The sequence below is a fragment of the Panicum virgatum genome, chromosome 9N (genome assembly GCF_016808335.1).
Source record: "Panicum virgatum strain AP13 chromosome 9N, P.virgatum_v5, whole genome shotgun sequence".
NCBI classification, from domain to species: domain Eukaryota; kingdom Viridiplantae; phylum Streptophyta; class Magnoliopsida; order Poales; family Poaceae; genus Panicum; species Panicum virgatum.
In genome coordinates this window covers 22,214,099-22,226,704 of record NC_053153.1, presented here as the reverse complement: position 1 = coordinate 22,226,704, position 12,606 = coordinate 22,214,099, and the positions used below count along the sequence as shown (strand labels likewise).

At 44.6% G+C, this 12,606-nt stretch overlaps 2 protein-coding genes across 2 annotated transcripts; both read left to right on the top strand.

The window, feature by feature from the left end:
* The first annotated feature begins 11,344 nt into the window (after window positions 1-11,344).
* Window positions 11,345-11,850, top strand: LOC120688855. The gene is made up of 2 exons (XM_039971215.1): window positions 11,345-11,761; window positions 11,818-11,850. Exons 1-2 carry the CDS (start codon window positions 11,345-11,347, stop codon window positions 11,848-11,850), a joined length of 450 nt encoding a protein of 149 aa, XP_039827149.1.
* Window positions 11,841-12,441, top strand: LOC120689716 (BTB/POZ and MATH domain-containing protein 1-like). Its single transcript, XM_039972100.1, has one exon. The coding sequence runs from the start codon at window positions 11,864-11,866 to the stop codon at window positions 12,431-12,433; it is 570 nt and encodes a 189-aa protein (XP_039828034.1). The 5' UTR covers window positions 11,841-11,863; the 3' UTR covers window positions 12,434-12,441.
* The last annotated feature ends 165 nt before the right edge of the window (window positions 12,442-12,606 follow it).

Below are 12,606 nucleotides of genomic sequence, written 5' to 3'. Positions count from 1 at the left end.
ATTTCTGAACGCTGAGGGTTAATTTCCTTCTGATTGTACTGCATATGGTTTCCAATTATAACATAGGATGTTTTTCCACTGAATAGAGGATCAAAGTGATGTATTTGTCTAAAAACATATAAGATTAATATAGGACGTCCGCTCCTCCAATCCAAAACAATCAACAAAATACCTTCGGGCAAACAAACAGATACCAGTTGCAGTTGCACATCAGCAGCGCAGCTACAGTGACATAACGTTAGGGGTGTCAATTAGTGTTCCTTAGGTGCATCTCCAATCCTCTTTAGTTCAAAATTTTGTACTACTTCTTCAAAATCACATCTCATTTTGAAAAATTAGTACAAAACTTTGAACTAAAGAGGGTTGGAGGTGCACCTAAGGGTCACCAATTTGCACCCTACATAACGTGGCAAATATTTATCTCAAATGTGCTTCTCTTTTCATTGACAGGCTGACAGTAAGTGAATTCAGCTATGCATTCACAAGGAAATTAGCTGGTCAGAAATCACAATCATACACATATAACATCACAGACAGAGTGCAGTAAAAGATCCTTTTGAGACCAACGTTGGCCGATGATGATTTATGCCAAAACAAAGAATCTGAACGAGACAATTACATGTATCAAAATCGCCTAACCGCTGTAGGAACCAAAATGCTACTACATTGCAAACGTACAAACTCTGACAGAATCCTAAAAAACCAATCACAAAGAGGCAATAATTTGCACAATCAAAGTCTGAATGGGAACGCAATGTGCATCCATCCTATGAGGAAAATGATATTTGACAGAGGATTTTCAGTTGAAATTATGTCACTAATAGAAAGGAAAGTTCTTTAGGAATTTGACCATTCTTAATACTAGCATACATTTTCTTTGGTAAATTGAAAGACGGGCATGAATTGTGACTGTAGGACCTCAAATTTCAGTTATACGGTTACACTGACATAAAAGGGAAATTATGGTAGCTGTGCTTCTCTTTTCAGAGGCTGATACAAGCAACCAAAATATTATTTACGCAGTTTCAGTATAACCACATGGCACATAAAAACAGTATGTTCCTCCTTTCAGTGATAATAATCATATAATAAGAGAATCCAACATGATATACAGTTCCAATGGCAGATCTTAAGGGCTGCTAGGGGGACTAGATCAATGGACACCCCCTAAGCCCCCTCCATTTTTGTGAAAAAAGAATGAAGAAGAAGAGGAGGAAGAAGAGAAGGGAGATAATCCCCTCTTCATATATTGGCTGGATTATTGGCTGGATTCGCCCTATACAGTTCAGGTTCAGTTTTTTTTTCGACGTGGGCGAGCCCGAATTTCATTACCAAGAGCAACGAAATTACAACGTCAAAAGTCACGTAGAGTGTCACAAGGTCCGGGTACTAAGTACGAGATACGTAGCCAGAAACATCCACCAACTAACAAGAGTTCTAGCAAGCCACAGACATAGCAACAGAGCCTCGCCAAAAGAAGCAGCAGGACTATACTAAAGCTTAGACTCGGGGACAGCCACAGAGGTGGTGGTGAAGCAGCTCCTCCTCCTAACGTCCTCAGCAAGGTAGCATCAGGCAACTGTTGTCTTGACGCTGTTGATGGAAATGCAGAGCCGCCGTCTTGAGGATTTCGGCACCGGTTTCCAGGCATTCCTTGTCACTCTACTTTTGAAGATCTGCCCAGTAAGAAATGAACGAACTTGCTGAGCATATGATCTCAGTAGGAGATCGGGTCCGCTTCCCTTCAAAAGAAAATTTATTTCTGGCGAGCCAAATCACCCAGCAAATAGCAAATAGACCAACCATATGAAAAAATTTCTTTTCTTTCATCACATTTTGTATCCAAATCCAGAATTGTCCGAAGGAAGTGGGTCGACATCCAGCACCCAAGACATAAGCAACCAAACTCCAAATATATTTTGCCATTGTGCAATCAAAGAATAAGTGAGGGATTGTTTCAGCCTCATTACAGAAGGCGCAGCTACTATCCCCCGACCAATTTCTTTTGGTTAAATTATCTTTTTGTTAGAATTGCATTGTGATTTATGAGCCACATCCATATTTTGATTTTCAAGGGTAATTTTGCTTTCCAGATAACTTTGCACTCTAGACCAATTTCGTCATGGCAAAGGTGAGAATACATAGATTTGACAGAGTAAGCTCCTGACTTCTCCCATTTCCAAACTGGTAAATCCTCTTCATTATTTAGAGCACAGGAAAATAGCCTGTCTCTCAAAGTTCTCCATTGTTCTTGTAGCCCAATATCAAGCCAGCGCCTGAATGTTAATCTCCAATTGTGTTGCAAAGCCTTTTCTACAGTTAACACTTGTTCATTACAAATCTCGAAAAGAGCTAGAAATTGATCTTTTAAGGGGATGCTCCCACACCAAGAGTCCTGCCAGAAGTCAGTCCTAGATCCATTGCCGACCTTTATCATTCTACCTTTCAAAAAGTATGATCTGATTGAGAGGAGATCATTCCAAAAAGGTGAATTGGATTGCCTTTTTTCAGCTGAGCTATACAAGGATTTTGCAAGTATTTTTGTCTCACTATCTCCTGCCATAAGCCTTCTCCCTTTTCTATTTTCCACCACCATTTGCATAGTTTGCTGATGTTCATTTTTCTTAGGTCTTTTACACGTAATCCACCTTTCTCTTTTGTTTGACAAATCCTGGACCACTTGACTAGGTGGTATTTCCTTTTAGTCCCTCCACCTTGCCAGAAGAACCTTTTCCTTATCACATCAATCTTTTTGATGATGGTTTTGTGAAGCAGGGACATTGACATGCAGTATATAGGGATACTGCTCAGGCATGCATTCAGGAGTGTTAATCTTCCAGCAAGGGAAAGAGAACTCCCTTTCCATCCATCTAATCTTTTATTGATTTTCTCTACCAGAGGTATCCAGTCTGCCACTCTTAAGTGAGAGCCAGAAACAGGGACTCCCAAGTATTTTATTGGCCACTTCCCAATAGAGCAGTTGAACATTTTTGAGAAAATGGAAGATTTCTCTGGATCCTGGTCTACCATTATCACTTCACTCTTATCGAAATTGATTTTTAAGCCTGACATTCCTTCATATAAATAAAGAAGGAATTTCATATTTTGTGCATTGTCCAAATCGTCCTGAAGGCATAGAATAGTGTCATCTGCATATTGTAGCAGTGCCACCCCATTCTGAATATACTCAGGAATTAGTCCTCTGATCAAGCTGTTTCTTTGGCCCATAGAGATCATTTTGGCTAATGAGACAGCTGCAATGTTGAGCAGCAGGGGAGACAGAGGGTCCCCTTGTCTGACTCTCTTACCACTTTTGAAGTATGGGCCTATTTTATCATTTGCTTTAACTGATAGAGTTCCACTTGTCAGAACTGCTTTAATCCAGCTACAACATTTCTGTGGAAAGCCTCTTTGAGTGAGGCCATCTAATAGGAACTCCCAATTCAGTTTGTCATAGGTCTTTTCGAAATCCAGTTTCAGTATGAGCCCTCCTTTTTTCTTGACTTTGGTATCATGGAGTATCTCATGAAGGCTCAGAACCCCCTCCATCATATTTTTGCCCTTTAAGAACGCTGTCTAGCATCTGTTTAGGATTCTCTCCAAAATCTTCTCCAGCCTGAGCATTAGAGTTTTGGTAAAGATTTTATATACTACATTGAGTAAGCAAATGGGTCTATTACTGGATCTTGTTTGCCTCTTTAATCTTAGGGAGGAGGGTTATAGTACCATAGTTTAATCTTCCTATGTCCAAACTCAAGTTCTCAAAGTCCTCAAACATAAACATCAGATCTTGTTTGATTATCTCCCAACAGGTTTGAAAGAACTCCACAGGGATGTGATCAGGGCCAGGAGCTGTATTTTTCTCCATAGAGAATACAACATTCTTGATTTCCTCCTCAAAGAATTTACTATTGAGTTGTTCACTTTCCTCTTGAGACACTTTTTCTTCAGGGGACCAGCAAGACGGGTCCATTTTCCAAATAGGGCTATCAAAGGGACCAAATAAGGATTTAAAGTAATCAGTTGCTATTTGTAAAATGTTTTCATCACCTTCAATTATTTTGTCATCTTGTCTAAGACTGAAGATATGATTTTTTTCTTTTCTTGCCATTAGCCACTCTATGAAAATAATCTGTATTCAGGTCACCTTTAAGCAACCAGTTCATGTTAGACCTCTTATGCCAGTAGGCCTCCTCTTCTTCACACAATCTGAGCATTTCTGTTTGAATGAACGTTTTCCTTTCTAAAAGATGACTTGGGAGTGGACCATCTTCTTCCAATTTTTCCAAATTAAGTAGTTCCTCTTGTAGGATACCTCTGTATTTCTTACTGTGACCTCTCAGACTCTGTCCCCACCCTTTGAGGAATTTTTTCACTCTATCTATTTTGATGCACCATCTGTCAACAGCACTATTGCATCTCAAGTGTTTCTCCCAAATTTCCTTAATTTTGGGCAAGAAATCATGGTGTTTTAACCAAGCATTCTCAAAACAAAAAGGTTTTGAGCTCTTGGTTCTTTCCTGATCAGTACACAACAACAGAGGGTTGTGATCTGAAAACTCTCTGGGTATTTTCTTTAAAGTAGAGAGGGGAAATAAATTTTCCCAATCTTCAGACATTAATATCCTATCAAGTCTTTCAAGAGTAGGGAAATCTTGATTATTAGACCAAGTGTAATTTTCTCCATTTAAATTCAGATCTCTTAACTCATAAGTATTAATCATCCAATTGAAGAGATCTGAGTACTTGTTAGGAGAGAAAGGTTTATTCTTATCTGAGCTATATCTCATAATATTGAAATCACCTCCCATTAACATAGGACAGCTTCTCTTATGGCAAATCTGAGATAGTTTAGTAATGAATTCCTCCTTGTTCTCATCATGAGCAGGGCCATATATTGAGACCAAAAGGAGCTTCTTTTTCTCTTTTTTTTTGCATTGCACAGTAGCAGAAAGAGAGAAGTTGCCCTCAGAAAAATGAATAACATCAAATTTCTCGAAGTTCACTCCACATAAAATTCCTCCAGACTTTCCTTCTGAAGGGATCCAATGCCAAGCATATTTCTTGCTCGGGTCTATCTTCCTAAAAAAAGCATCAGAATAAGTTTTTTTCATGGTCTCTTGTAGGCCAACAAAGTCAACCACATTATCAGCCAAGATATCCTTAACTATCACTGACATCCCTTTTTTTGACACCCCTCTACAATTCTAAAAGAGATCTATCATGGTAACTATGTTTTTTTTATTGTTTCTCCATTTCCTGAGGTTATATCCAGAGCGAGTCTTGGATATACCTCCTTCAGGGGTAGAGGCCTCACTCACTGAGTGGAGGCCTTTCCTTGATTTCAGCACTTGATTTTTAACTTTCTGCTTATTATTTCTTCTTTTTTTTCCTGCTTGAGACCAAATGAAAGCCATCATTATCAGAATTGTCAGATTTCCAATCCAAAAATTTCATCTCCACAGAGGGGAGACAAGCAACCTCTTCAGTAAGAGGTATATTAGTACATTTGTCATTCTTCTCTTTTAGATTTACTCTAGCTCTTTCAAGGTCTCTTAAAATATCAAAGGATTCATCATTTAAATAATCAACTTTAATTCCCATTTTATTAGGTCTAAAGAGTAATTCATGATCATTAAGAACTGTAAAGGAGTTCTGAGAGTTAGTAAGATTACCTACTAGGTTTTTCTTTTTTTGAAGATGAGAAGCTTTTTCAACAATTTTCAGGCCATATTGAAAGGATCTTAAGATGCATAGAGGGGGGGAGTGAATAGGCAATCTGTAATTTAAAACACTTAACAAAAATGTCAGACACAGACTAGCCCGGATACTCCGGGTATATGCCCGGATACTCCGGGTTTGGTGGTCCTGAGTATCCGGAGCAATATCCGGAGTCTCCGGATTTGAACGACCTGAAATGAAACTGCAAGAAACTCTGATGGAAAAGTAGATCGAGCTAGAGAATGAGTACCAGGGGTTCCTTAAGGTTGATATCCAACAAACAAAGTTCACTAGAAACTCGTGAGTGAGTAGATCGAGCTCAAACCCTAGAAATGAAGTCTCACAAGCAAAGGGCAATGAAATCAAGTAAACTAACACGAAGGAGACAAGGATTTGTTTCCCGAAGTTCACACCCGAAGGTGCTACGTCTCCGTTGAGGAAGGATTCGAGAGACGGTGCTCAAGAACTCCTATGCTCCTCTTCCAAGGGCGAGATCACCTCTCAAGCCCAAGGTTACTTACTATGGATTCCTTGGAGAGGAATGGAGATTACAAACTTCTTGTGCAGCTCACAATCTTGGTTGAGCAATCACAAGCACGCCTAGCCGTCTAGGAGCACAAGGCTCCAAGAGTAACAAACTTGAATCCGCGGGCTTGACCAAAACCAAGTGCTCAAGAGATGGAAATGAGGCTCACTAGCACTAATCCTTGCTCTTGCTTGCTTCTCACTCAAATCGCTCAAGGGAATCGCTCAAATCCCTCAAGGGAATCACTCAAGAATGGAGAAAGGAGAGTGAGAGAGCTCTTTTTGGCTTAGGTTTGAGTTCAGCTCGTCAAGTGGCAAGAGAGGAGGCTGAAAGGGTATGGAGGGGGTATATATACTCTTCAGCCTCAAAAGAGCCATTGGGCGAAGGGGTACCCGGAGACTCCGGGTATATGCCCGGAGACTCCGGGCAACCCTAGGTTTTCATACTTTGAACAGAGCCCGGACACTCCGGGCAACGGGGTCCGGAGTATCCGGCCCTATACCCGGAGTATCCGTGTATGGCAGGGGAAAAACTCCGGTTTTTGCTCATTTGAGTTGTTTTGTGGCTCACAAGTGTTTGTCTAGGTTCTCTTGAGCACTAGTTTCAAATCAAAGCCCTTGAATCAAGTCCCTCTTGATAGTACGGCGTTCCTATACTCAAAATTCAAATATAAAATCTAATTCCATGAGTATCCTTTAAACTCCGCTTTTTCATTTCCTTTTTGAGGGGTCGTACATCCTAACTTGTACAAACTCACCACCTGCACACGCGCTCAATTACACAATTAAATGCACATGTGTTTTGTCATTAACACCAAAACCCACTTAGGGGCCTAGATCACTTTCACATATGAAGTTTGATTCCTCAATCTCTCACTCTGTCTGATAGCAGCAGCATCCTCCCTGTGAGAGGCATGGGCAGACTCTGAAGTCACAGGGCCAGCAGTATTCAACTCTGTGCCAACTTGACTAAGCTGTACATCCTCCTCCAGCTGTTGACTATCCTCCTGGGATGTCCCCCAATCAAGCAATTCAGAAGAGCTGACAATAGGCTCCTCCTGATCCTTGTCTGATTTCAAATTAGGATCAGTAATACTGGCAAAGTCCCTCTCAATCTCCTGGGAGTAAGATATGTTCTCTTCCTGATCATCTTGGGTGTCCTCTAAATCTTTCTCTGTATTTTCAAGGATGTGCTGACCTTCTTCAGGGGTAATTTCTGGAACAGTGGTAGCAGTATGCATTGTGTCAATCATAAGCTCAGAGTGTGTCAGTTCAGAATATTCTCCAACTGCAAGAGCATTCTTGGCTTCAATTACAACCAGGGGATCCATCTTGGACTTGATCATGTTTGACCCATATTCATTAATGACTGCTGATTTATTTTCTTTGAGTTGCACAGAACAGAGACTTCTAACTTCATTGCTTGAGAAATCTCCAAAAATGAGATGATCTCCCTCTGCTGAAATAATGTCATCAATTTTAAGACCTTGATCCTCACTATCTTCTTCGCTATTCCCTTTATCCTTGTTATTTCCTGCTGATGTATCCTTGACAACTCCACCATCTTGAGGACCAGCATCACCCATGTGAGGATAAATTATTGTTGTAGAATCTGCCATCTGCAATTCTTCTTTCCTTAGGTTATCTTCAGAGATGGTGACCATTTGTTCTTTTGCTACCTCTTTACCTTTCTCTTAGCTCACTGTTTGATTTCCAGCAACAAAAGTGTTGGATTGTGGGTTTGAGATTTCATTATGGTGAGACCTCTCACCCCATTTGGGTTTTTTTTGGGGAAGGGCTATCTTCTTCACATATGTCAGTACTTCTTGTCCACTTATTTCCAGTAGAAGTACCGGCAACTTCTGAGGGGACCTCTCTGACAAAAGTGAAATCATAGAAATATAAATCTAGTAGACATTCCACTATTGCAGGTACCTTTCTCATATCTCTGCAGCCAATTTTAACTCTCACATATTCCCATCTTTTCAAGTTTACTTGGTCAACTTCTAAAGGTAAACCTACACAAGATGCCACAAAACTTGCTTTTCTTTCAGTTCTCAATTCCATTGGCAGTCCAAAAATTCTAAACCAAACAATTTCCAAAGCTCCTTTAGCACCAGCATTTGGATTCCATTTCTCCACCTTAAATGAAGCACCAGGTACAGTTGCCATTTGCATCCCTAGGAAAAAGGATAGATCATCCACCTTTTTTGCAGTAGGGAATCTCATTTGGTACAAATTTTCATTTATCTTTTTTGCAAACCACCTCCAAGTCGACTGTGGTCCAGCTTGAGCTTTAAATTCCAATTCTAGTTGTTTTGCTGACACATCATCACTAATAATTCTAATAAGAGCACAATTGAAGGTTTTTTTCCCACTTTCCTCATGACCTTCATTTTGGATTAAATGAAATCCTTGTCCAGGTGCAGCAAAACCGACAAAAGGTGCTATGCAGTCCCAAGGCATTACTTCAGTGCAAACTCTTGGAACATGACCCTTTCTTTTACATCTACCACATATCATAGGTTTCAGGCAATCTTCATATTTGTGACCAAATTTGCCACATCTATTACAACCCAGAGCATTAGAGGAATTTTTCGGAGGTGGCTTTGCACTATCCTTCTTATCTATGAACACTGATTCATCCATTTTCTCTTGCTCAATTTTGCTCTTATCCTTAGTATCCATCTTAGCAGGGTCAGCCTGAATATTTTCCTCACTGAGATTTTCATCTTCATGCATCAGATTGGCACTCTCATCAGATTTCCTATTGTGTTTGAGATTCTCCCTGAGGTCAAAGGATGAATCCCGGGGAAAGGATTGGAAGTTATTCCTACCCCGTCCTCTTGGTCGCCAGACAGATGAAAAGGTCCTACCTTCTCTGAAGTTGTCATGTTCCATGGGGCGTCGCCCTTGGTACGAGTTGTTCTCAGATCTGAAGAAACTACTCTCACGTCCAGGCCTTTGAGCATTACTTCCTCTCAAATCTGGATGGCGCCCAGTCGGACCACGACCTCCGGGCACATGTGGCGCACCAAAAGGGCCTCCGCCTGCCATCGCAGAGTTCTTCCCGCGGACTACTTCAACAAAAGAACGCTAATCCCCTCCTAGAGTTGACCACCACACCGAATTGGAACCACGAAGGGGAACCGAATTTGGTAGCGAAGGTGTAGGAACTGAGATTTGAGAACAAAGCCCCAACGGAATCACTCCTATTCCAGAGATGCTGAAGGCGATCTTCCAGAACAGGATTAACAACTCTGGATGAAGAACACATAGGGTTTTTCTTCAGATCAGCTGGTTGCGGGTTAATCCCCTGCGACGAGCGCAGAGGGCTCGCCTGAGGAGAGGGGTTAGGGTTTGGAAGGGAGGTTGGAGAACAGCAAAGGGGGGGAGACGGGTGTGGGGGTGGAGGTGGATTAGGCTATCTCCAACCATTCCCCCCATCCAACTCCCCCCAAACGTACTATTTACTATATTTTACTACCTCCCTCCAAAAGATTCCTCTCCCTATAACTCCTTCTCTCCAACCATTCCCCCCATATCTATTCCCTCTATATACTATCACTCATTAACTAACTATTTATTTATCGTTTTTGAATTTAAAAAAAATCATACAGTATTTATACTGTCATAATACGCATTATCATCATGTTACGGGGCTCAAACATGATTAATATCGCGAAGAAACGGTGTGATTAGAGATATAGGGGGAGTTGAAACTCACCTTATATATGGGGGGAGTTTCAACTCCCCCTGTATATACGGGGAGCTTTGGGGGGAACCGTTGGATCGGATTTCCCCCCAAAGCTCCCCCTACGTGGGGTGGGGGGTGGTTTACAGGGCACCGTTGGAGGTAGCCTTACCTCCCTTGCAGAGATGTCGTCTCGCTGACTCCCATGGCCCAGGAGTCGGTGGAGGGAGACGAGGCTCCCCTGCACCTGAGATGGTGCCACGCGTCCCGCCATGGGGTCCGAGATCGGGCCCTCCTGTCGGGGACGAATCGGACACGTGAGGCGTGTCCGCAACCCTGATGAAGCGCGTAGCAGCGGCTCCCTGTCAGGGGTTCGTCATCGGCGACGAGGCCGGCGGCGGGAAGCCCTGGGGGCTCGCCAGAGGAGAGAGATGAACCATTACTCAGTGCCTAGTTCAGGTTCAGTTACAAGAAAAAAAAACTTTGAGGCAAAAGAATTCACAATCACAAGCATATATCATCAGAGGATGTAGGAACAACATACTTGTCAAATTAGAATATTCGGAAGATGATTGTTATGCAAAAACAGAGGATGCAACATAGTCAAATTAGTCTCCATAGCATCACATAGTAGCTGTATGCATAGAAAGTTCGAAACTACTGCATTATCTGATTATCCACAAGCTACAGCGCAAACATACTAGCTCATCTGCTTATAGAAGCCTAAAAAACCCATCATAAAGTGGCAATTACTGTAGGAACGTAACCGCTGCTTATTCTGTTCAAAGAATTAGAAGCCCTTTGCGACGGGCAGGTCTAGAATTAGAAGCCCCCTTGCGGAGCCGCCGCCTGAACGGAGGCGCAAACCCGGCACACGACGCCGTAGAAGCGGCAGATGTCGCACAGGCAGACATGCTGCGGCGAGTGGATCGCCAACCATCCCGGATAGGCACGGCAGGACGCGCACCTGAGGTCCTCGGGGACTGGCATGGGCTCATGCAGGAAGAGTCCCGTGGCGCCCCGCCCCCACGGTACCACGGGCTGGCCGTCGGCGCCGGGCACAGGATTCGCCTGCGGTGGCAGCCGCACGCCGGCACCGACGGGTGGAGGACGTCGCGGGTGCTGTTGATGCCCATCGTGGGGCTGAGGAGCGTCCATGATCGCGAGGAGAAGCAGGCACCGTGCGTGACCCTGCCCGTCTCCCTGAAGCCCTGAACCGGCAAGGCAAGGCAAGGCAGGCACGGGGAAGGATCAGCGGTTGGCCCACCAGGCCGGACTGGGCGTAGTAGCGGCCCAATCCATCGGCCGCAGCCCTAGCAAGTTTCTATAGTTGAGTCGAGAAGAGCGCCGCCGTCGCCGTCGCCATCGCCGACGCTGCCGCCGGTCGCCAAAGCTCTCGCCGGCATGCCGACGTGCGACTCCGCCTCGGCCATCATCGGCAGCAGCGTGACCGGGAGCCACCTCCTCCACATCGAGGGCTACTCGCGCGCCAAGGAGCTGCTGCTGCGCCCCGACGAGACCGCGCCCGCGGACTCCCAATCTTTCACCGTCGGGGGCCGGACGTGGCTCCTCCGCTACGTCCCGAGCCCGTGTCCCCTGGACGTAAGGTACCCCGGCCACATAGGCGTCGGGCTCATCCTCGTCGACACCATCCCTTCCCCCGTGTGCGCGCGAGCAAGGTTCGTTCTGCTCGACCAGGCCGGGAACGAGGAGCCGGCCTGCACCCAGAGTGTAGGCTGGCGTGACTTCTCGCTCCCCGCCGCCCCGGCTGTCGCCGTCGTCATCGAGAAGGCGGCCATGGAGGCGTCGCCGAACCTCGTCGTGAACGACTGCTTCAGGCTCCGGTGCGACGTCACGGTCCTGAAGCAGTTCCGCAGGGAGAAGAGGGGATCTGCTTGGGCGTCCACTGACACGACCCTGTCCATGGCGCCACCGTCCAACTTGCACCACTATCTCGGCGCCCTCCTCGTGGCCAAGGACGGCGCCGACGTCACGTTCCAGGTCGCCGGCGAGACGTTCAGCGCGCACAGGTGTATCCTGGCGGCTCGGTCGCCGGTCTTCAAGGCACAGCTCTTCGGCGCCATGAGAGAGAGCATCGGCACAGGGGTTTGCGTACGGATTGATGATATCGAGCCCCAGGCGTTCGGTGCCTTGCTGCATTTCATTTACACTGATGCACTGCCGGACATGACTGGGCAAGAAGAGGCTCTCATGGCTCAACATTTGTTGGAAGCGGCAGACAGGTACGCCTTGCAGAGGCTCAAGATGATTTGTGAGGAAAAATTATGCGGGTGCTTAGACATGAACACAGTTGCAAACACGTTGGTGCTGGCTGAACAGCATTGCTGTGACAGGCTTAAGGTGGCTTGCATTCAGTTCCTTAAATCTACTCAATCCCTGGAAGCGGTCATGGCAACCAGTGGCTTTGAGCATCTGATCAGAAGCTTCCCTGCTCTTTTGAGGGAGTTAATCTCCGAACTCGCTGCCCGCTGAGACATGATCAAAAGACTGTCAAGGACCCTAGCCGGCGGTTTCAGTAATGGATCAACGCGTGTTCTCGTTATCTACTTTGTCTCCTTGCTCTTTTCTTGAAAGATATTATATATTTGAACCGTGTTAAACCTGAAGCTTCGACTGTCTGCAGCGGTTTTGAAGTTTTTTTAATC